Below are 21,611 nucleotides of genomic sequence, written 5' to 3'. Positions count from 1 at the left end.
GAACGAGAGCAGAAGCTCGAACGTACGCGTGGAGCGTCTGCCTCGGCGGACCTTCCACGGACCTATACAGGCGGACAGGGGCTTGTCTCGGAGAGAGCTGACGGGCAGCAGCGGCGGAGAACAACAGAGCGAGAGGGGCCTGAGCGGCGGGCGAGGCTCGACTTGAGAAGGCCGGGGCGGCCAAGTTGCGACCAAGCTATTCGAGATTAGCAGAGTGTTGCTTGATCTCGATTACTCCGAGCCGAGTACTCTCGAATATGAAAAGTCAAGCGAAAGTCGAATAGCGAGTCCGTTCACCGTGCGTGGCTCAAGTTTGCGGTGTCAACCTGGCGCAGGTGCTGCCCCGTTGGCTCCGTCAGTGCCCTGACAGTGTCCAACGGCGAGTCCAGGTCACAGAAGCTGCCGCAGAGGCGCGAGAGACGGCGGTGGACTCGTCCACTCGGTCGGCGGTCGGTCGCTTGCTTGGTCTCCCACACTCCCCAGCTCCCCTCGCCATGAGCTGGATGAACCAGCCCTATGCTGGCGGCTACGGCCAACAGCAGTACCCGCAACCTACAGGCTACATGCCCCAGCAGCTCCAGGTGCGTCGCCGCCTGCTCCCCCTCCCCCGTCGTCGCGTCACCCTCGATCCCGCTCACCCATCGCTCGTCTTCCCTCGTGTCCACCCGCACACAGCAACAGCGCACTGGCTTTGCACCTCAGCCCCAGTTCCAGGTGCGCCCACCTTCCTCCCACCGCGCCGTCGTCCTCGAGTCCCCCCTCCCTGACCCCCGAACCTCCCCCCCACCACCACCACAGCAGCCGCAGCCGACCGGCTTCGCGGGCCAGGGCGCCATGGGCGGCATGCGCCCGCCGGTCCCGATGCAGCCTCAGCCGACGGGCTTCATGGGTGCGCCGATGCAGCAGCGCCCGATGCAGACGGGCTACGGCGGGCCAGGCGCACCGGCACCGCTCGTCCCGCAGGCGACCGGGTTCAACTCGAGCGGCCTCGGCGCCGGCGTGCAGAACCAGTTCCTCCAGACGTTCCTCCCCGCCGCCCAGTCGCACCCGTCGGCCTACATGCAGCCGGGCCAGATGCAGTTCGCCGCCCAGCAGCAGCTCCAGGCCCAGCCGACCGGCGTCGCCCCGGCCCCGTCGCTCCAGCAGCAGTTCCAGCAGTCGAACCAGCAGCAGATGGGCCAGGCGAGCGTCCCGATCCCGTGGAAGCTCACGCCCGAGGAGAAGAAGCGTTACGACCAGATCTTTCGCGCGTGGGACCAGCAGGGCAGCGGCTTCCTGCCCGGCTCGATGGCCAAGGAGGTGTTCGGCCAGGCGGGTCTGCAGACCGACGACCTCATGGCGATCTGGTGCGTCCCTCTCTCCCTCGCGCCGACCTCGCCTCGAGCGCCTCGACTCACCTCTCATCCCTCTGCAGGAACCTCGCCGATGTCAGCGACCGCGGCAAGCTCAACATCGACGAGTTTCACGTCGCCATGGGCCTCATCTATCGTCGTGCGTCCCCCTCCCTCCTTCTGAGCCGTCGGCGTCGGCAGACGTTCCTGACCTTCCTCCCTCGAGCAGGCCTCAACGGCAACCCGATCCCGCAAACCCTTCCTGCCGAGATGGCCCCTCCCTCAGCTCGCGACCTCGAGGACTCGGCCAACTTCCTGACGTCGCTCCTCAAGAACGACACGAACCGCCGCGCGACCAACCAGACCGACGTCGACGGCCCCCAGTCGCGCGCCAAGCTCCGCTCGCTCCACGAGTCGGGCCCGTCCGGCTCGAGCCGCAAGGACGCGACCGTGTACCGCAACGACGACGACGCGACGCCCGTCTACAAGAGCAGCTCGCGCCACCTCAACCGCGACGACGTGCGGTCGCGCAGCACCGACTCGCCGACGAGCGAGCTCGACGAGGCCAAGCGTCGCCTCCGCGAGGCGCAGCGCGAGGCCGAGCGTTCGCGCGAGGAGGACGACGACGAGGAGGACCTCAAGGAGGAGCTGCGCCGCCTGACGCGCAAGATCCAGCGCGTCCAGGACGACCTCGACGACAACCGGCGCAGCGGCCGGCGCACGGCGGCCAAGGACGAGGAGCGTCGCATGCTCGAACGCGAGCTGCTCCGCCTCGAGCACGACGACCTGCCGCGCCTCGAGAAGCGCCTCGAGGACAAGGAGCGCGAGAAGCGCCTCGACCGCAAGAAGCTCGCCATCGAGCGCGACGGCCGCAACGGCCCGGCGTCGAGGCGCTACGAGGACAAGTACGACCGCGAGCGCTACGGCTCGTCGTCGCGGTACGACGACGACGAGCGCAGCTACTCGTCGTCGCGGCGCCGAGGCGACGACGGCGACGACGGCGAGGACCGCGGCTACAACCGCGGCACCTACGACCGCGACGACCGCGGCCGTTACGCGCCGTCACTCCCTCGCCGACAGAGCCCGTCGGCGCGCTCGCGCACCCCGCCGCCGCCACCTCCTCCCGCACCCTCGACCGCCAAGATCGACGCTCCGCCTCCGCCTCCCCCGACCGCTCCGCCGACGACCGCCGCTGCGCCTGCCGCACCCGACACGCGCTCGATGACGCCCGAGCAGCGTCAGGCGTTCATCCGCTCCGAGGCGCAGCGCCGCATCCAGGAGCGCCTGCGCGCCCTCGGCGTCGCCGCCCCGTCGGCCGCCAACGGCGTCGACACGTCGGTCCAGGACCGCCTCGAGGCCGACAAGCTCGAGGCGGCGCGCAAGGCGGCCGAGGCCGACGAGCAGCTCAAGGCCAAGGAGCTCGAGCGCCAGGCCAAGCTCGACCGCGAGCGTGCCAAGGGCGTCGCCGTCGAGCAGGCGCTCCAGGACACGCAGCGTGAGTCGCACGCCGTCCAGCAGGTGCGCGACGAGGTCGAGCGCGACGCGCGCGCCTTGCCCGGCCAGAGCAACGGCGCCGAGCCTCGCCAGGCCGTCGCCGCCGCCGAGGACCAGCTCGATGCCGAGGAGAAGGCGCTGCGCGAGCGCGAGGCGCAGCTCGAGCGCGAGCGCGACGAGCGTCGCCGGCGCATCGAGGACCTCGAGCGCGAGGCCAAGGAGGCCGAGGACAACTTTGCGAGGAGCAAGGCGGCGTTCCAGCAGGCGAGCACCAAGCCCAAGACGGCGCCGCCTCCTCCCGCATCGCGCAAGCCTGCGCCGCCGCCGTCGCGCAAGGCGGCCCCGGCGCCTGCGCCAGCTCGCCCGCAGCAGGACGACGACGACGACTTTGGCGCGCCGCCGCCTCGTGCGTCCGCCCCGGTCGCCTCGCCGCCGCCGGCTCCTCCTGCGCCACCCATCCCTCCTGTCGCACCGCCTGCACCCTCGGCCTCGGCGACGACGCTCTCGCCGCCGCCGTCGATCGCGTCGCCGCAGGCCAAGAGCCCGAGCACCAACCCCTTCTTCCGCCTCCAGGGCGCCGGCGGCGGCGCGTCTCCCGCCGCCGCTACTGCCCAGGCGGGCAAGCCCAACCCGTTCTTCGCGGCCGGCGGCGCTCCTGCCGCCGCACCGCCCGCACCCGTCGCGCCGCCGGCGCCCAAGGCGCGTGCGCCTCCCGCCGACGACGACGACTGGGACGCGCCCGCCGGCCTCGAGAGGGACGTCGACGAGTCGGACAGCGACGACGAGCCGATCGGCGGTGCCCGAGCGCAGCGTGCCGCACTCGCGCAGAACCTGTTCTCGGGCCTCGGCATGGGCGGCGGTCGCTCGTCGCCGGCGCAGAACACGACGCCGCCGACCCGCTCGGCTGTCGCCACGCCTGCGCCGGCCGCAGCTGGCGGCGCTCCTCCTCCTCCGCCGCCGCCGCCTCCCGCCGCCCCGAGCGCGCCATCGGCGCCTCCTGCGCCCAAGGCCCCGGCCGTCGCGCTCGGCGGCGCGGCGGGCCCCGCCGACCGCGGCGCCCTCCTCGGCGCCATCCAGGGCGGGCTGCGGCTCCGCAAGGCGCAGACGGTCGACAAGAGCGGCCCTGTCGGCGCCGGCGCCGTCATCGGCGACGCGAGCCCGCCCGTCCAAACGTACGCGCCGCCCCCTCGCGAGCCGACGCCGCCGCCTCGCGAGCCGACGCCCGAGCCTGCTGCGCCCGAGGTCGAGCCCGAGCAGTACGGCGCGAACGGCGACGGTGCCGAGACGCTCCCGGCCATCGTCAGCGAGGACCCGCTCGCCAACGTCGACTTGAGCAAGACGATCCGCGTCCGCTCGTTGTACGACTATGACGCGCAGCGGCCCGAGGACCTCGGGTTCGTCGAGAACCGGGTCTTGCTCGCGCACCCGTCGCGCGACGGCGCCGGCGACTGGTGGTACGGCGCGACCGAGGTCGACGGCAACACGTTCGGCTGGTTCCCCAAGGCCTACGTCGAGGAGATCAACGGTGCGTCTCTCTCTCTCTTTTTCTCTCTCCATCTCTCCCTCCTCGCGAGTGAGCGCTCCGCGGCGACGAGACTGACTCTCGCCTTTCCCGCCTTCTTCTTCTCGCCTGCAGCTCAACCCGCACGTGCGCTCTACGCCTACGAGGCCACCTCGGCCGACGAGCTTTCGTTCGAGGAGGACGCGATGCTCGCCGTCGTCGACTCGTCGGACGCGAGCTGGTGGAAGGCGGAGAAGGACGGCGTGGTCGGGCTCGTCCCGGCGACGTACTTTGACCTCTCGAGTCAGTAAAACTACCGCACCCTCGTCCCTCCTCCATCCACACGGGGTGAAAGAGGCGGTGCAGGCTTTCATCGAGCTGCGTCCCCTCTTTCCCCTTCTCCTCTCGCCCCCCTCGACTGCCTCCCCCTCCAAAAGACCTTGCGCTGAGACCCCTCCCTTCTCCTTCCCCTTCTTCTTCCCTCGTCGTACCGCAATATACTCTTCCGTCTCTCTCCTTGTCTCTGCCCGTCTCGACAGCTCCCTCGTCTCGCACAGAAGAGCTCGTCGTCGCGTCGTCCGCCGTCCCCGTCCTTCTCGACGCACCTCTCTCGCCGGTCCCGCCGACCTCGCCCAGCTCGCCGACTAGCCCGACCGATGCCGACTTGAGCGACGACGACGCCGACAGCGACGATGAAGGAGCCGTCGCCGCTCGCGAGGCCGAGCGCCTGCGAGTCCTCGCAGCCGCCGGGCTCCTCGTCAAACCTGCGGCCAGGCCGGGTTCGCCGAAACGGCGTCGTCGTCCGCCGCCTGCGCGCCCGCAGCGACGTCCGGGCTCGATGGCCGTCGCGATCGAGGAGCAGGCGCGTGCGTCGGACGAGCAGAAGGACGAGCAGGGCGAGCGAGAACCCGAGTTGGAGGAGGAGAAGATGGAGGACGCCTACGACGTGCGTGCGCTCTCCCTCCTCCTCTAGAGATGGCTACTGACGCTCTCGAGACCCGCAGCTGTATCAGCGCGCCATGCGCGAGCAGCGCACGGCCTCGCTCGCCCCGACCGTCGACTCGCCCGCGGTTCCTCAGCCTTCCCCTCCCGGCTCACCCACCCTTTCCACCGCTCCTTCGACTACCGCCGCCGTCAAGGACGCCTTCCAGTCGTCCGTGAGCGGGTTCTTCAACCGGCGAGGGCGTTCGGCGACCGTAGGGAGCGAGAAAGCGAGACCGATCATCAGCGCGCCGCTCGCGCCTCAAGGCGACAACACGTCGCGTGACAGTCGGGCCAGTGGAGCTTTCGGATCTGTGCGTCGTCTGTTTCCCTCTCTACCTCCTGCCTCGAGCAGAACTGACAAGCTCCCCTCGCGCAGACCTGGGCGAGCCTCGTCGACGAGGCGGCACTTGTCGACCTTCCCGACTCGGAGCGCAAGCGGCAAGAGGCCTGCTACGAGCTCATTGCGACCGAGCAGAGCTACGTTCAGAGCCTGCAACTCGTCATCGAGGTGCGCCCACTCTCTCTTTGACCATCGATTGCGCGCACTGACCTCCTCTGCGCGCAGGTCTTCCTGACCGCCCTGCAGCCGATCCTGCCCGAGAAGGCGCTCCAGGTCATCTTTGCCAACATCGACGACATCCTGCTGTTCGACACGGTGCGCCTTGTGCTCCTCCCATCTCTCAAAAACGACGACCGCTCACCCTCCTGCACACCGCCGTACAGGTTTTCGTCTCCGAGCTCGAGGAGCGGCAACGACAAGCCCGGCTCTACATCGACACGATCGGCGACGTCCTCAAGGAGCACATGCGCGGTGTAGCGCGCCACTACCGCCTCTTCTGCGTCAACCAGTCGAACGCGATGAGGACCCTCGACGACCTCAAGCTGTCGAACGCGCCCGTGCGAGAGACACTCGACGTGCGTCCCCCTCTTTCCTCGACTCTCAGGTTGTAACTGTGTGCGGGACTGAGTCACTGCCTCGCCTACAGCATCTACGGGTCAAGAACCTCGAGCTCGACCACTTCCTCCTCGAGCCGATGCAGCGGGTCACGCGGTACCCTCTCCTCATCAACCAGGTGAGTTCTCTCCGCACTCGAGACTCGTGTCTGGTCGCTCTCCCTGCCCTCGGACTGACGTCCCGCCCCTGGCGTCGCCGCCTTCTCCCAGATCCTGCGGTACACGCCTCCCGACCACCCGGACCACCCGGCGCTCTCTCGCGCCCTCGAGCTCGCCGAGGCGGCCCTCAACGACATCAACGAGGCGGTGCGGGCACACGAGAACCAGGAGAAGCTCGTCTGGCTGAGCGACAACATCGAGTTCCCAGGAATCCCTGGCGGTGTACGCCTCTCTCTCTCTCTTTCTCCCCTTTCTCGTCGAGGTTGCAGTCGCCGACTGACATCTACTTCGATGCCCTCGCAGCACCTCGACCTGAGCGCGCCGACCCGGCTACTTGGCCCTCGCCGCATCCTTCGCGAGGGCAAAGTCGAGAAGGCCAAGTCGCGCCGCCAGCTCAACGCGTTCCTCTTCAACGACCTCCTCATCTTCACCGAGTCGCGCCCTGGTGCTGGAGAGGTCGTTTATCGCTACGTGCGTCCTCCTTTCTCTCCATCTCGGCCTCGCGAGCGGTCACTGACCTCGTCCTCCCTCGCAGCCGATCCCGCTCGAGGAGAGCTCCATTCGCGGCGCCGACAGCGAGTTCAGCGTCACACATCGTGGCGAGGCGATCCGGGTCCGTGCCGGCACGCCTCGGCAGGCGCAGCTGTGGGTGCGCGAGGTCGGTGCCGCGAGGAGGGCGTGCCTCGAGGCGGTCAGTGCGTCGAGGAGTGCGAGGTAGTTCTCTGGCTTTGCTGCAACTCGAGCTCGTCGCAGAAGAGGACGCGTGTCGTGCACAGTGCGTCTATAAATTGCAAAGATCTCGGAAAGTCAAAGAGTGGTACAAGAGGGACCTCGGCCCCCTCCTCGCCGTTGAGAAGGCCAACTCGCTCGTCTCAGAGCACCGCCGAGACGCCCATCCGCAGGCAGTCCTCTGGCGAGGCGAACTTGAACTGCTCGTACGCGTCGAAGTTGCGCGCAAATCGGCGATAGACCTCCTCGAGGAGGAAGCGGCGGATGGCGCGCACGACGCGAGGACGACGAGGACCGGGCGCACGGTCGGCCGAGACGTAGAACTGCGGCAGGCTGTAGAGAGGAGAATCTGTCAGTACACGTTCACCGAGATCGACGAGGCGAAACGAGAGAGTGAGAGGCTCGACGCACATGTGCGTGACGGCGCCGGCGAGAGCCTCGTCGATCTTGCGGACCTTCTCCTTGAGCTCGTCGGCGTTCTGCTGCGCCCTCGACTCGAGTGCGACGATACGGTCGCGCAGAGGCGGCGCGATGGTCGACAGGTCGAGTTTGTCGCGGTAGCCGAACGAGACGACCGCGGTGAACAGGCCGTCGAACCGGCGCAGACGGTCGACGAGGAACCGGTCGTCGAACGCGACGTGAGGGACGCCGACGACTCGGACAGTCAGAAAGACCTGTGTCGAGAGGATATAGAATGGATTAGGTCAAGGACCGTGCGAGGAAAATACGAGGACGCACGATGACCTGGGGCAGGGCCGGGTAGCTGCGCACGAAGGCGGTGAACGAGTGCGGCGCGCCATCCGAGCTCGACGACGAGTGGTTGTGGAACCTGCAACGGCGGGGCAGAAGAATGTCAGGTCAAGTCAAGGCCAAATCGGTCGAGAAGAGGGACGCGGACGGACAGCGCAAAGACGGGCAGGCGGGCGAGCGACGCGCCTCCCGCCGCCGCCTCGTACGCCGGCAAGGCGAGTCGACGCTGTCGAAGCTCGGCGCCGGCGGTACCGATGTTGCCGTGGCGGCCGTCGAGGACCGAGATGCCCTGCGGCGCCCGAGGCGACCGATTCTCGCCGTCGTCGTCGCCGCCGGCGACGGTGATGTCCTGCTCCACTTCGGGCGACAGCTTCTCATCGTCGGCGTCGTGCTCGCCGGCCGGGCCGTCCGTCTCGCGCTCGAGCCGAGGGCGCATGATCTCGGACAGGCGGTACCGGTGACCGGCGTCGAACTTGTCCTCGAGGCCCTTTGCCCAGGCCCAGAAGATGAAGACGACGAGGAGGACGGCGCCGAGCCCGAGAGGGAACCAGGCGCCGTGCGGGACCTTCTTGAGCGAGGCGCCGAAGAAGAGGGCGTCGATAAAGGCGGCGGCGAGAAAGTACGCGAGCGCGACGACGACGGGCATGCCCTTGAGCTGGACCATCGCGAGCGCCAACGTGAGGGTCGTGATCAACATGACGCCCGAGACGGCGAACCCGTAAGCGTTGGTGAGCCCGACTTCGGTGCCGAAGCCGCACGCTGCGAGAGAGGGAAAAGAGTCAGTGAGGGTCTGCGACGACAGAGAGGACTCGAGCGGCGACGCACTGAGGCCGATAGTGCCGATGAGGAGGAGGACGTTGATGCCGGGCGCGTAGATGCGGCCCTTTGAGGTGTCGTCCGTGTGGACGATCTTGACGGGCGGCATGACGTGGAGCGAGGTGAGCTGCTGCACGAGCGAGTACGTGGCCGTGATCATGGCTGCAGGAAGGTCCGAAAGAGAGTCAGTAGGAGAATCTCGAGAAGTGTAGAAGGGAGAGAACGAGACAGAGGGAGGAGGAAGGGGAGGAGGAAGGGAGAGAGGGGAGGAGAGAGGGGAGGCGCACCTTGACTGGCAATGACGGCCGCGAGGACCGCAAAGATCCACACGAACCACCACAGGCCGCCGCCGGTGCCGCCCGGGATCGAGTTGAAGAAGACGTTTTGAAGGACAGCTTCGCCGCCGACGATCAATTTGGCGCCTTGGCCGAGGTACTGGAGCATGAGGCACGGCGCCGCGAGGCAGCAGAAGGCGAGGCGGATCGACCCTTTGCTGAACTGGCCGAGACTGCGAGGCGCAAAGAGAAGGGGAGAGGAGCAAGTCAGTGAGAGGCTCGAGCGGCTCGAGGAGGTCGAAAGAGGGCTCACTTGGCGAAGAGGGCCTCGACGCCGGTGATGCACAGGATGACGCCGCCGAGAAGGTCGTAGTTGCCCGTGCGCACGAAGAGCATGACGGCGCGCGACGGGTCGAACGCGCGAAAGATGCCCGGGTAGTGCGTGATGTTGACGATGCCCACGCCGGCGTTGATGAGGAGCCAGATCGTGACGACGGGCGAGAACAGGAGGCCGAGCTTCTTGGTGCCGAACGGCTGGGCGAGGAACAGGACGCAGAGGATGCCGCACGAGATGCCGACGACCGACGACGCCGCGCCAGGTGCGCCGTACGAGAGGCCGACGACGGCGCTCGTCACCGAGACGGCCGGCGTCAAGAGGCCGTCGCTGATGGTGAGGGCGACGCCGAGGAGCGACAGGACGAACAGGGCCGTCTTGACGAACGGCCGGTGGAGGAACGAGGTGACGGCGTGCGAGGACGGGGGAGCGGTGGCGAGGCTGTACGTCGTGAGGGTGCGCCACCCATCGGTCTTGGACTCTCGCGGCGGGAAGAGCGCCGTCCAGACGGCGAAAGGCCCGCCCTCGCCGGCGGCCGTGCCGAACTCGAGCGCGATGAGGCAGTACTTGACGACGGGGACGAGGATAATGGCCCAAAGGATTGCGCTGATGCCGCCGACGATGTTTTCGCGCGAGGGCATCGGTCCTGACGAGGGAAAGATGCCGTTCACGGTGTAGAGTGTACTCGTGCCGATATCTGCGCACCGGGAGAGCGAGACGAGGGCGTAAGTCCCTCGGTCCTCGAATTGCGCCTCTCCCCCTCGGCCCGCAGCTGCTCGTCCCTCCTGTATACTGTCAAGAAGATGTGGGACGCACCGCCGTAGATGACGCCGACGCTGATGTAGGCGAGCGCGAGCGTCGCCCTCAGGCCGTTCTTCTGCGACCGGTGCTGCGCCTCGCGCGGAGCTTCTCCTTGTTGCTCGACGTGCATCTCGAGGAACCCTTTGACGATGACGGTGGGACGGGAGAGGCGGGCCGGGTCGAACGTTCGAAGTGTGCAGGCGAGGGAGAAGGGAACAAGGAGAGCGAGGGAGGGACGAAAGGGTCAGCTGCGGCGCTGAATGGGCACCGCCTCTGCATGCGGACGCTAGGGAAAGAATGTACCTACGATCGGGGTCGTCGACTGAGCATGCGGGTGCAAGGGCGATTGAGCGAGATGCGCATGGCGAGAGAAAAGCGCCCGAGCGGAATCAGCGCAGAGGCGCAAGTCGCGCGGCGTCCACTCCGAGCGGGCGGGCGCGCGGTGCTCGAGGGCTCGAGGCTAGCTCCATCAGGCAGCTGGATGCCGCCCGCCCCGCCTCGCGAGGGGCGCAGAGCCCTCCTGGCCGCGCCGCTGAGCAAGAGGACGACCTCGCCGGCTCGCGGCGCAGGCTCTTGGGGCGAGAAGGACACAAGCCAGCCGGAACGGAGCACATTGCTCCTGCCCAGAGAGCCAGCATGTGCGTCTCTGGAGTCGAGAGCGGACGAGCGAGGTGAACGAGAGCAATCCGCTCGCGGGAGCTCCACCTCGACAGCTTCTTGTCACGCACCAAGGCTTGCTGCCGAGCTAGACGGGCTCTAGCACAGCTGCAGGACTCTCTGGCTCTGCGCTCGAGGCCGTCGAGCAGCCTGGCGAGCGGTGCTCGCTCTCTCTTCCCCGGACCTCTCCTCCTCCTCGCCGACGGCGGCGATGAGGGCGAGCGAGCTACGGGGCGCGGCGGTGTCGCCTGTGCGGCTGCATGTCGAGTCAAGTGACCCGTCGAGCTGCCCGTCTCGGCCGCACGACGAGGCGGTGCGCAAGCACGAGGTCGCAACGCTTGAGCGACTTGTGCCTCAAAGGGGACAGGCGCTCTCTTGAGCGCGCCCTCTCGATGCCTCTCTGTTCCTCAGCTCGCTTCCATCCGCTCTACTCGCCGCCCGAGTGCGCTCCCTCGACTCGCCGTCCTCGCCCTCTCCTCCCTCGCCTCGACCCCGTCAGCCTCGTCCTCAGCCGCCTTCCAGCCCCCGTCTCGCGCCGCCATGCTCGACAGCAAGCCCGGCGACCTCGAGTCGGTCACCTCGCGCTCCTCGACGAGCTCGTATAGCCCCATGCCGACCTTGAGGGTGCAGGCGCCCGCCAGTCACGGCCGCGCCTTGCGCCGTTTCGACACAATCGCGAGCCAGGGCTCGGTCCGCCCGCGTGCCCGCATCCCTGTCGACTTCCGCACCCTGTCGTGCGTCCATTTTTCCCAGTGCTCCTTCGCCGCACACGCACTGACTGCCCACGTCCGTGCCACAGGATCCAGGTCACCGAGAGCCGCGCCGTTCCCAAGGCGACCGGCCTCCCCGAGAAGAAGAACAAGGACCTCGACGACCTCGCCTCGCTCGACTGGCACACCCTCAGCCCCGACGAGGTCGCACAGCGTCTTGGCGTCGCGCCACAAGCCGGCCTCGACAACCAGGTGGTCGCGCGCCGGCTCTCGTCGGACGGCCGCAACGTCATCACGCCCGCTCGCGCCAACTGGCCCCGCAAGATCTTTTTATACTTCTTCGGCGGCTTTGGGTCCCTCCTGTTCGTCGCCTCGGTCCTGTGCTTCGTCGCCTGGCGGCCGTTGGGCGACCCGAATCCGGCCGTCGCCAACCTCGCCCTCGCCGTCGTCCTGCTCCTCGTCGTCATCCTCCAGGCCTTCTTCAACGCGCTCCAGGACTACAAGACGACTCGCACAATGTCGTCGATTGCGAGTGTCCTGCCGACCGCGGTCCTCTGCCGTCGCGACGGCGCCACCGTCGAGTGCGTCCTCGTCCCTCCCCTCTCACCCCTCTCTCCCTCCCCTCTCGTATCAGGACTGACGCAGAGATTGCTCGCAGACTCGCTGCAGCCGACCTCGTCAAGGGCGACATCGTCCTTCTCAAGATGGGCGTGAAGGTGCCGGCCGACCTGCGCCTCATCGACGTCTCGCCCGACTGCCGCTTCGACCGCTCGATCCTCACAGGCGAGAGCGTCCCTGTCGGTGCCACCGTCGAGAAGACCGAGGACAACTTGTGCGTCCCTGTCCGCCTCTCCTCGTCCTGGCCCTTCCTTGACCGTCTGCCTCCCTCAGCCTCGAGACGCTCAACATCGGCCTTCAAGGCACGCTCTGCACAGACGGTACCGCTACCGGCATCGTCGTCGGCTGCGGCGACTCGACCGTGTTCGGCCGGATCGCCAAAGCGGCAGGACGCTCTCGTCCGCTCCCGTCGACGCTCGAGGAGGAGGTTCGGCACTTTGTCACGATCATCGCGAGCCTGGCGGCCGCCGTCGTCGTCCTCATCATCAGTGCGTCCCCTCGAGCCCTCGGTGGCGGAGCAATAGCGGCAAACACTGACCATCTGCCCGTCACAGTCCTCTGGGCAGCCTGGCTTCGAGTCGCGCACCCGGGCTTCATCACGGTCCCGGTCCTCATCATCGACTGCGTCTCGGTCGCCGTCGCCTTCATCCCCGAGGGTCTGCCCTTCTGCGTCACCATGTCGCTCACCGTCATCGCGAACAAGATGGGCAAGAAGGGGATCCTCGCCAAGTCGCTCACGACGGTCGAGGCGCTCGGCGCCGTGTCGGTCCTCGCCTCGGACAAGACCGGCACGCTCACCCGGAACACGATGACCGCCGTCAGCATGACCGTCGGTACCTCGTCGTTCACCGCCGCCGACGCTCGCCGCATCTCGGTCGACGCCGCCAACCCGACGCACATGGCGCTCAACCAGGTCGTCGCCGTCGCCGCCATCTGCAACGACGCAGAGTTTGTCGTCTGCGAGGACAAGGACATGCCGCTCGAGGCGCGCAAGGTCGTCGGCGACGCCACCGGTGCGCTCCTCGTCTTCCTCCGTCTCGTCGGCCCTCGCGCGACGACCCTGACTCTATCCATCACCTCTACCTTCCAGATACGGGCCTGTTGCGCTTCGCCGAGTCGTGCTCGCCGGTGTCGTCGGTCCGCAACGCCGTCGTCGTCAAGCAGAAGCTCGCGTTCAACTCGAAGACCAAGTTCGCCGTCAAGCTCTGCGCCAGGGCGCACGCCTCGACTGCAGCGCTCCCTGCGCTCTTTGACGGCGACGAGTGCAGCGACCAGGTCCTTCTCGTCAAGGGTACGTCCCCCTCGCTCGCCGCGACGACCTTCTCGGTCGACTTGAGAAGGCTAACTTTCAGGCGCCCACAGGCGCTCCCGACATCCTCATGCCTCGCTGCGCCTCGATCTTGCGCACCGATGGGTCGGTCGAGACTTTCACGGCCGATGCCGTCGCCGCTCTCGTCGCCGTCCAGTCGCGTTACGCCGCCCTCGGACAGCGCGTCCTCCTGTTCGCCAAGCGCTCCATCTTGCCCGAGTACACGGCCGACCTCATCGGCACCGAGGAGGACCAGCTCTTGTCTCTCGTCGAGAGCCTCACGGTCGTCGGGCTCGTCGCGCTTGTCGATCCGCCCAAGCACGACTCGGAGGAGACGGTCGCGAGGTGCCGCGCCGCCGGGATCCGCTTCTTCATGGGTGCGCCCTCGCTCACTCTCGGCCTCTTTTCCTCCCCTGTGTCATCCACTGACTCAGTCTTTCCTCACGCAGTCACGGGCGACTTTGCGCTCACCGCCGCCGCCATCGCTCGCCAAGTCGGCATCATCACGGCGCCGGCCGAGTCGGTCAAAACGGTCCAGCAGCTCTCACGCACGGCCGACGACAAGGAGAAGGCGTCGATCGTCGAGGGCGTCAACCAGGCCAAGACAGCGCTCGTGCTGAGCGGCCCCGAGATGCTCACCCTGAGCGAGGAGCAGTGGGACCAGGTCCTCAAGGTGCGCTCGAGCCTCTCTGTCTCTCTCTGCCCATCACCTCGATCCTCGACTAATTCTTCAACACCTGCTACAGTTCGACGAGATTGTCTTTGCCCGCACGTCGCCTCAGCAGAAGTTGCAGATCGTCAAGCGCTTCCAGGCCGCCGGCGAGACGGTCGCCGTCACGGGCGACGGGGTCAACGACAGCGCCGCGCTCAAGCAGGCCGACGTCGGTGTCGCTGTTGCAGGAGGGTCCGAGGTCGCCATGGAGGGTGCGTCGCCAACCGCCCGTCTCGATCTTCCTCCCGCAGGACACTGACCCTCTCCTCGTCCTCTCCCTTCCTCTTTCGCCCTCTCTCCCTCCCCTCCCTTGCCTTTCCTCTCACTTTCCCGACACCCTCGTGGACCCTTTGCAGCTGCCGATCTCGTCCTCCTCGACGACTTCTCGGCCATCGTCGCGGGCGTCGAGGCCGGTCGTCTTTGCTTCCAAAACTTGCGCAAGAGCATCCTCTACCTTCTTCCCGCCGGGTCTTTCTCCGAGCTCATGGTACGTCTCTCCATCCGAGTCGTCGAGGTCGCCATGGTGCCCAAGGACGGCCGACTCACTCTGTCTTTGTCCTTTCACGCAGCCGGTCCTCCTCAACGTCTTCTTCGGCCTCCCTCAAGCCCTCAGCAGCATCCAGATGATCATCATCTGCGCGACGACGGACCCGCTGCCGGCCTTGAGCCTCACGTACGAGGCGCCCGAGGCCGACCTCCTCCTGCGCCCTCCCCGCGACCGCAAGAAGGACCGCCTCGCCGACTGGCGCCTCCTCCTCCACGCCTACTCGTTCCTCGGCCTCCTCGAGTCGCTCACGGCCATGGTCGGCGCCTTCTACTTTGGCTTCCACCGCCGGGGCATCGCCTTCTCGTCGTTGTGGCTCAAGTACGGCGGCTACGACATCGACCCCGACCTCTTGGCCGAGGCGACGAGCGTCGCCCAGTCGATCTACTTCTTCACCTTGTTGGGCTGTCAGCTCGGGTCCCTCCTCGCCACGAGGACGAGGCGCCTGTCGATCGTGCAGCAGGACCCGCTCTTCAACCCTCGGACCCGGAACTGGCGCCTGTTCGGCGCCATGGCCTGCTCCCTCCTCATCGGCTTGTGCGTCAGCCTCTCTCTCTCTCTCTCTCTCTCTCTCTGGACCCTCCCTGATCCTCTCGCCGTCACGCAGCTTCTTCCACTTCGTCCCCTGGTTCCAGCGTACGTTCGGGACGCGCGGCGTCCCCGTCGAGATGGTCTTCCTCCCCGTCGGGTACGGCGGCGCGCTCCTCCTCCTCGACGAGGCGCGCAAGGCGGTCAACCGCCGGTGGCCCAAGGGCGTCCTCGCGTGCTTGGCGTGGTAGAGGGCGGTGCGGTCGGGTGAGCCGGGAGCAAGGAGGGTCGGCGGGGAGGACGAGGGGACCGAGCGCTCGGCTGGCTCGAGCGCGCTCGTTGTACCACTTTTTAGTCTCTCTCTCTCTGTCCCAAGCACGAGCATGCAGTATCACGTCGTTTTGAGCTCGCTGCGTCCCCTCGAGCGAGTAGAGAGCGCGCCTCGCTGAAAGCGCTCTCGAGGAGGCAAAGCTTCGCACGGACCTCGCTCTCGCTCTCTCGCTCCCGAATAAGCCGCGATTCGGACATAGTGAGAACAAAATGTGGATACAGATGCGCTACTCGACAAGGCGCACTCGCCCCGTGCAGAGACGGCCTCACAAGGCGTGCCGCGAGCTGTCGAGCGGGAGGGAGAGAAAGTCAATCTCGGCGCTCGGACCCCCTCGTACCGCAGCCAGGAAGGGAGAGGGAGGCGCAGCTCACGCTTTTGAAGAGCTTTAGCCGGGCGGGAGGAGCGACGCGTCGAACGCCTCTGCCTCCTCGGCGACGCCGTCGTCGGCCATGCCGGACCAGGGCGACGAGATCGGGGCTGCGTGCGACGAGGCGAACGAGTCAGTTCCTGTTTCGCTAGAGGCGCGAGAGACGAGTAAGAAGGGGCGGGACGGACCGCGGGGCATGACCATGAGGCCGGTGCGGGCCGCCTCGAGGATGCCGTAGGGCCGGACGAGCTTGAGGAAGGCGTCGACGCGCTGCGTCTTGCCCGTCATCTCGACAATGACGCTCTCGTTGCTGATGTCGACGAGCTTGCCGCCAAACTGCTCGGCGAGGAGGCGCACGCCACTCAGGTGCGTGTGCTTCATGCGGAGCGCCTCGGACGGCGACAGGCGCTGCGCCTGCTGGTCGACGTCGACGCGCGGGTGGATCTCGCTCGTCGCGCGGTGCGTGTTGTCGATGTGCTGCTTGACGGGCGAGCCCTCCTCGGCGCCCTCGGTCGCGGGGAGGATGTCGGGGCCCTTGTTGGCGAGCTGGTCCTCGAAGTACTCGGGCCCGAGGATCGAGATCTTGGCGAGGAGGAGCTCGCGCTCGATCGTGCGCGTGCGCGTATAGTCGAGGACGGCCCAGACGGGGACCTGTGGTCGGGTGAGAGAGAGTCAGCACTCGGGGAAGAGAGAGAGTGAGTGAGGGGAGGAGGAAAGGACGACGGACCAGGTCCTCGAGTTGCCGCCTCGCCTGCTCGATGACGCCGTCCTGGCCGCGCAGGACGATGCACATGCGCGACAGGTCCTCGATCTCGGTGGCGCACACGACGAGCGAGTCGATGTTGAAGCCGCGGGCGGCGAGGATGCCGGACACGCGCGACAGGACACCGGGCTCGTTCTGGACGAGGCAGTTGAGGGTGTGGCGGGTGAAGGGCTGGAGGGAAGGAGGAGGAGCTGCGTGCACTTGCTTGTGGTCAGTGTACCGCTCGGTGCAGGCAGGGAGAGGGAGAGACTCGCTGTTGTAGAGGATGTTGTCGACGGCTTGCTGAGCGCTCCACTGGGGCGGGTCGATGACGGGCAGAGGGGGCGGCCTGCGCTTCGGGTGGGCAACCTTGTAGTCGCTCGCGGCGGTCGACGACTCGGTCTTGTGCGGGCCCTGGGCGAGAGCGGGCGAGGACGGGGTCGAGTAGGCGGCGCGGTGCTGCTGCTGCCCGAGGGCCTGGGCGGTGCGGCGTCGCAGCAAGGTGAACGACATGGCCACGGCTCTGGAGCTGGCTGGGAAAAGCAGAGAGGCTGGTCGAGGCGAGCGGAGGAGGACGAGGAGAGCCGGAGCAAGCGGGCGGAGCATCCGCACAACTTGACTCTGCGCTCTCGCCCGCCGCTCCGTGTGAGCCATGCTGCTGCGTGCGAGTCCGGTAGTCACTCACAGACCGTGCGCGCGACCCGCCGAAGCCGCAGCGAAAACCGCACGCTTGAGCCTCTCCTCTGCACAGCCAACTTTCGGTCGGCGCGCTCTCCCGGCGGCAGCACAGCTGCGCGTGCTTCAGTCTCTGCTTGCTTTCGAGCTCATCGCGTGTCCGCAAGGCCGAGGAAGAGCCCGAAAGGTGCTCGTGAGCGGCCGTCCTCTCTCTCTCTGAGCAGACGCTCGTCGTGAGGAAATGTCATCGCAGGCACGCTTTCGCTCGGCGTTCGATTCGGTCGAGCTGCTCTAGAACAAGAGCTTGGTGTTGGTCGCGTTGCGGTCGTCGTCGAACTGTGCGCGCGGCGACGAGGGAACTTGGGAAGGTCAGTCTCGCGTTCCTCGACGCACTCGCTCGCTTGGGCGGCGACGTCGACGGGCGGACAAAGGGAGAGAGAGCGGTTGAAGGACGCACGTTGAACACGTCGATGCGGAGCGTCGAGACGTTCTTGGCGTCGGCGCCGAGGTTTTTGAGGATGCCGACCGCTGCCGGCACACACGTCGTCCTCGCTCGTGAGCTCCAGGGACGTCTAGCTCGAGAGTGAAAGAGGAAGAGGGACGCACCAACGACGTGATTGAGCCAGTAGTACGCCTCGCTGCCCGTCTCGATCTTTGCGCGCAGGTGCAGGCCGCCCGCAGCTTGACCGGGCCCGGACGTCTGGAAGAACAGGTCGTCGCCCTTGTCGTTGTAGGCGTTGTACCGCGTGTCGGCCGTGAAGATGCCGGTGCGAGGGTCGACCGTCTGGCGAGGTGGCGAAGGGAAAGAGGCAAAGGCGAGTCGGGTCGAGGAGGAGGATGAGGACGAGGTGGGAAAGGGATCGTCAGTCTGGCTCGCCTCGAAGGGCGACGGGAAGGGAGGGAAGGAGAGGGACGCACACCCCAGTCTGCGCCCAAGTCCCGAATCTTCCACTCGCTGCCGTCGGCCATGGTCACGTTGCCGCCGACGATGGGAATCGCCTTGCGCACGCCCTGCGGGCTCGTCACGTTGGGCATGACGTTCGCCGGGCACAGGACCATGGCCGTGTACAGCCACTTGAAGCGTGGCGCCGCAGGGACCGTCGACGACGACGAGGCGGACGAGGAGGGCGCAGAGACGGCGCTCGAGAGGGTCGACGGGGCGGCGACGGGCTTGGCCGTCGCGAGCGAGGCGAACGCGAGGAGCGTAGTCGAGAGGGTCGGGAAGAGCATGCTGAAGAAGCTGTAGAGAGAGCACAGAAGCGAGAGAAAGCTCTCCCTCGTCCCTCCCTCTCTCCTCGTCGCCCATCGTCCCCGCCGGCAGAACCACGTCCCGCCTCGTCCCCGCACGCTCGATCGGCTGCGCTAGCGAGCGACGCGGTCCTCCTGCACCATGTCGAGGCCGTCACGCTAAGAGCGAGACCCGGCGGACGAAGGTGGACCGCCGTGGGCCGTCGCGGTCCGAGAGCGCCGGCCGAAGACGCCGGACGAGAAGATGAGTTGCCGGGTCACGTGCGCGAGGACGACGGCGGTGTCGACGCGGCACGAGGGTCGTCGAGAGGACGTCGCAAGGATGGCGAGGATGAGCGAGGGCGAGAAGCTGAGGCGAGAGGCGGAGGAAGAGCCGTCGAGTCGAGGACCGTGCGGCGCCTGCCGCCCGAGGGAGGACGCGCCCGCCGCACACGAGCAGCGCCGCACCGCTGACATCGCAACCTCCTGCCCCTACACGTCCGTCCCACCTGCCACCCGCACCAGCTTTTCGACCCGCTCGACCGCTCGCGGACCTGCCGCAGGACCTCGGCCCGCTCCTCGTCCCCCCTCTCCCGCTCGCCGTCCTCGCCGACGACGTCTCGCCGCGCCTGCCCCACAACGAGACCGACCACCGCCTCCTTGACGACCTCGAACCGGGCGACCTCGAGCTGCGCGCGACGCGAGAGCCCCGCCGGCCCTTTGCCCTTGTCCGCGCTCGCGCTCGCGCTCGCGCCTGCGCCGCCGCGGCCGCCTCGGAGCGGCACGTCCCTTGGCACGCGCTGCGCGAGGTCGAAGAGTTGCGCTGGTTGCGCGATGCTCGGGATGCGCCAGTAGGCCGAGTGCGCGGTCGCGGTCGGGATGGAGGCGGACGAGTGGTTGAGCTTGGAGAGCGAGGTCGTGGCGGACAGCTTGCGGGGCGAGAGGGGGTGCGACGGGTCGGCAGTGGAGGCGAGGGTTGAAGGCGCGAAGGACGGGTGAAGCTGGACGACGGCCGAGGGCGGGTGCGAGTGCGTCTCGAGGTAGGCGGTGAGGAGGCGCGTCGTGAACACTTGCGCGGTCGAGATGTCGGCGAGGTGCTGCAAGAGTCGACGCATGAGTCATTGACAGGGATATAGACGTGAGCGAGAGCGAGGGACGCACCTCGACAAGGGCGACAAAGTCGTCTTGGGCGAGCGCCTTCATGCGCTGCACGAGGTCCGACACGGTCGGCTCGCCGTCGAGGTACCCTTGCACCGCCGAGTCGCCGATCTGGACGCATCGAGTACGTCAGGAACGCGCTCGAAGAGAGAAAAGGAGAGGAGAGCGGGCGACGCACGAGCTTGAGGAGCCGGACGGCGACTTGACGCTTGACCTCGAGGCTCGTCCCGTCCGCCTCGGCCCGCTCCCTCGCAGCTCGCTCACGCGCAGCTCGGCCGTCGCTCCCCAAGAATATATAAGGCTTTTAAAGCTTTTAAGGTTTCACGAGCCCTTCTCGTCCGACCCATCCTCGTCCTCGTCCTCCTCGTCGTCCGACGCCGAGCCGTGCACGAACGGCCAGAAGACGACGTCGAGCGCCTTGGGCGACAGCTGACGTGCGGCGCTCGTCGAGGCGCTCGGCTTGAACTGGCGCAGGAGGCTGAGCGGCTCGGGGAGGTCTGCGGGCGCGCGAGAGGGGGGGCGGTCCGAGCGGGTCAGTACGTGTCGTGCCTGTCGGCGACGCGAAAGAGAGCATGCAGACGCACCGACACCTTGAGCTCGTGCAGCTGCCGCCTTGCGCTCGGCCTCCTTGTCCCACGCCGCGACGAGCACGGCGACGAGGTCCCACCCGCCGACCTCGAGCACTGGGCTCCTCGCGCTCCTGACGCGCTCTCGACGCGCCGTCGTCCCGCCGAGCACATCCCACAGGTCGGTCGCGTCCGACAGGATGCGGTTCGCGGCGAGCGACAGGACGTCGTCGCCGTCGTGCGGGTCCTCGACGTCGGGACCGGCGGCGGCGCGCGCCTTTCCCTTGCCCTTGGCCGCCTTGAGCTTCTTGCGGGCCGGGTAGTCGCCCTCGTCGTCCGAGTCGAGGGCGGCGCCTGCTGCCGCGCTCAGGGACGAGCCGGCGTCGGCCCTCGAGGGCATGCCGTACCCGACGACGGCGTCGCCAACGAGCTCTGCGCCGCCCTGCGCGTCGAGCGCATCGGCGAGGAGCGCGCACGCGAGCTCGCGCAGGCGACGGTGGGTCGGAGCGAGCGGGTCGGGGGACGTGACGAGGAGGGCGGTGCGCGACGGGGCGGACGACGGTGTCGAGGTTGAACGCGACGAGAAGTGAGTCATGCCGTGCTGCTCGGGGGGCTTGAAGAGCTGGGGGAAGAGGGCGATGCAGAGGAGGAGGCGGACTTGGTGGCTGTTGCGGGGACAGGGGTCAGCGTGCCGAGAGAGAGGGCGCGAGGGAGACAGGAGGACGGACCGGGTGAGGTGGTTGAGGCGGTTCGAGATGCCCTCGAGGATGAGGAGCGCGTCTTGGTCTGTCGTGGGGGATCACTCGTGAGTCGACTGGGCTGCAGTGCACGCAGGAGAGGGCGAGGCACGGACAGTTTGCGGCATCCTCGACGTCAAAGTGCGTGTCGACGAACGAGGCCTCGACATTCCTCATGGGGGCCGGGTCGCGCTCGTGGGGCTTCTTGAAGAGGCTAGCGAGTTTGGGGGTGCGGCTGGTGGGCTCGGGCATGAGGCGTGCAGGAGGGAGCGAGGTCTGAATCGGGGTCGTGGTCGCGGCGAGGCGGGGGAGCTTGAAGGCGCGAGCGGGCGGGTTGGCCGGCGGTGGCGACGAGCGCTTGAGCGGCGGTGCTGGCGAGGTAGCAGCCATGGCTCGTCGGCGACTGAGTAGAGTTGGGACGAGGAGCGAGCCTTCATCAGCTCGTCGTCGCTTTCGACTCTCTCTCGGCCTCGCGCACCTCGCTAGACACGCCAGCGACGAGCTCACCCTCTTCCGACTGCCTCGAGACGCGCCTCCAACACGCGCCCGCACCGCACCTCGGACCACGAGGGGACCCGGCTGCATCGCCTCCTCCTCTCCTC

At 67.7% G+C, this 21,611-nt stretch overlaps 5 protein-coding genes across 5 annotated transcripts; 2 read left to right on the top strand and 3 right to left on the bottom strand.

Moving 5' to 3' along the window:
• Positions 1 to 494: 494 nt before the first annotated feature.
• Positions 495 to 7,210, top strand: RHOBADRAFT_55867 (uncharacterized protein; the record flags this gene model as incomplete). The annotated part of the gene is made up of 16 exons (XM_018418059.1): positions 495 to 581; positions 676 to 714; positions 799 to 1,346; positions 1,415 to 1,491; positions 1,561 to 4,350; positions 4,462 to 4,629; positions 4,884 to 5,272; positions 5,331 to 5,621; positions 5,687 to 5,818; positions 5,876 to 5,965; positions 6,034 to 6,225; positions 6,297 to 6,383; positions 6,475 to 6,645; positions 6,727 to 6,894; positions 6,959 to 7,118; positions 7,200 to 7,210. 16 exons carry the CDS (start codon positions 495 to 497, stop codon positions 7,208 to 7,210), a joined length of 5,400 nt encoding a protein of 1,799 aa, XP_018268448.1.
• RHOBADRAFT_55866 (uncharacterized protein) lies at positions 7,188 to 10,258 on the bottom strand (the record flags this gene model as incomplete). Its single annotated transcript, XM_018418058.1, has 8 exons — positions 7,188 to 7,485; positions 7,564 to 7,826; positions 7,891 to 7,981; positions 8,055 to 8,661; positions 8,728 to 8,880; positions 9,006 to 9,226; positions 9,307 to 10,024; positions 10,144 to 10,258. The coding sequence occupies 8 exons, from the start codon at positions 10,256 to 10,258 to the stop codon at positions 7,296 to 7,298; spliced, it is 2,358 nt and encodes a 785-aa protein (XP_018268447.1). The 3' UTR covers positions 7,188 to 7,295.
• Positions 10,259 to 11,394: 1,136 nt separating this feature from the next.
• RHOBADRAFT_18175 (uncharacterized protein) lies at positions 11,395 to 15,457 on the top strand (the record flags this gene model as incomplete). The annotated part of the gene is made up of 12 exons (XM_018412413.1): positions 11,395 to 11,519; positions 11,585 to 12,076; positions 12,154 to 12,327; positions 12,387 to 12,601; positions 12,668 to 13,126; positions 13,204 to 13,404; positions 13,476 to 13,799; positions 13,872 to 14,095; positions 14,169 to 14,346; positions 14,491 to 14,621; positions 14,704 to 15,215; positions 15,286 to 15,457. 12 exons carry the CDS (start codon positions 11,395 to 11,397, stop codon positions 15,455 to 15,457), a joined length of 3,207 nt encoding a protein of 1,068 aa, XP_018268446.1.
• A 465-nt stretch (positions 15,458 to 15,922) lies between these two features.
• RHOBADRAFT_32290 (uncharacterized protein) lies at positions 15,923 to 17,159 on the bottom strand (the record flags this gene model as incomplete). Its single annotated transcript, XM_018413022.1, has 4 exons — positions 15,923 to 16,014; positions 16,093 to 16,555; positions 16,632 to 16,858; positions 16,922 to 17,159. 4 exons carry the CDS (start codon positions 17,157 to 17,159, stop codon positions 15,923 to 15,925), a joined length of 1,020 nt encoding a protein of 339 aa, XP_018268445.1.
• A 453-nt stretch (positions 17,160 to 17,612) lies between these two features.
• RHOBADRAFT_55864 (uncharacterized protein) lies at positions 17,613 to 21,399 on the bottom strand (the record flags this gene model as incomplete). Its single annotated transcript, XM_018418057.1, has 12 exons — positions 17,613 to 17,657; positions 17,779 to 17,849; positions 17,928 to 18,105; positions 18,240 to 18,561; positions 18,751 to 18,968; positions 19,103 to 19,645; positions 19,710 to 19,817; positions 19,885 to 19,954; positions 20,032 to 20,203; positions 20,291 to 20,937; positions 21,001 to 21,058; positions 21,126 to 21,399. 12 exons carry the CDS (start codon positions 21,397 to 21,399, stop codon positions 17,613 to 17,615), a joined length of 2,706 nt encoding a protein of 901 aa, XP_018268444.1.
• Positions 21,400 to 21,611: the final 212 nt, after the last annotated feature.

The sequence above is a fragment of the Rhodotorula graminis genome, assembly GCF_001329695.1.
Source record: "Rhodotorula graminis WP1 unplaced genomic scaffold RHOBAscaffold_15, whole genome shotgun sequence".
NCBI lineage: Eukaryota > Fungi > Basidiomycota > Microbotryomycetes > Sporidiobolales > Sporidiobolaceae > Rhodotorula > Rhodotorula graminis.
The sequence above is the reverse complement of the archived record's forward strand: the minus strand, read 5'-3'. Positions and strand labels throughout refer to the sequence as shown.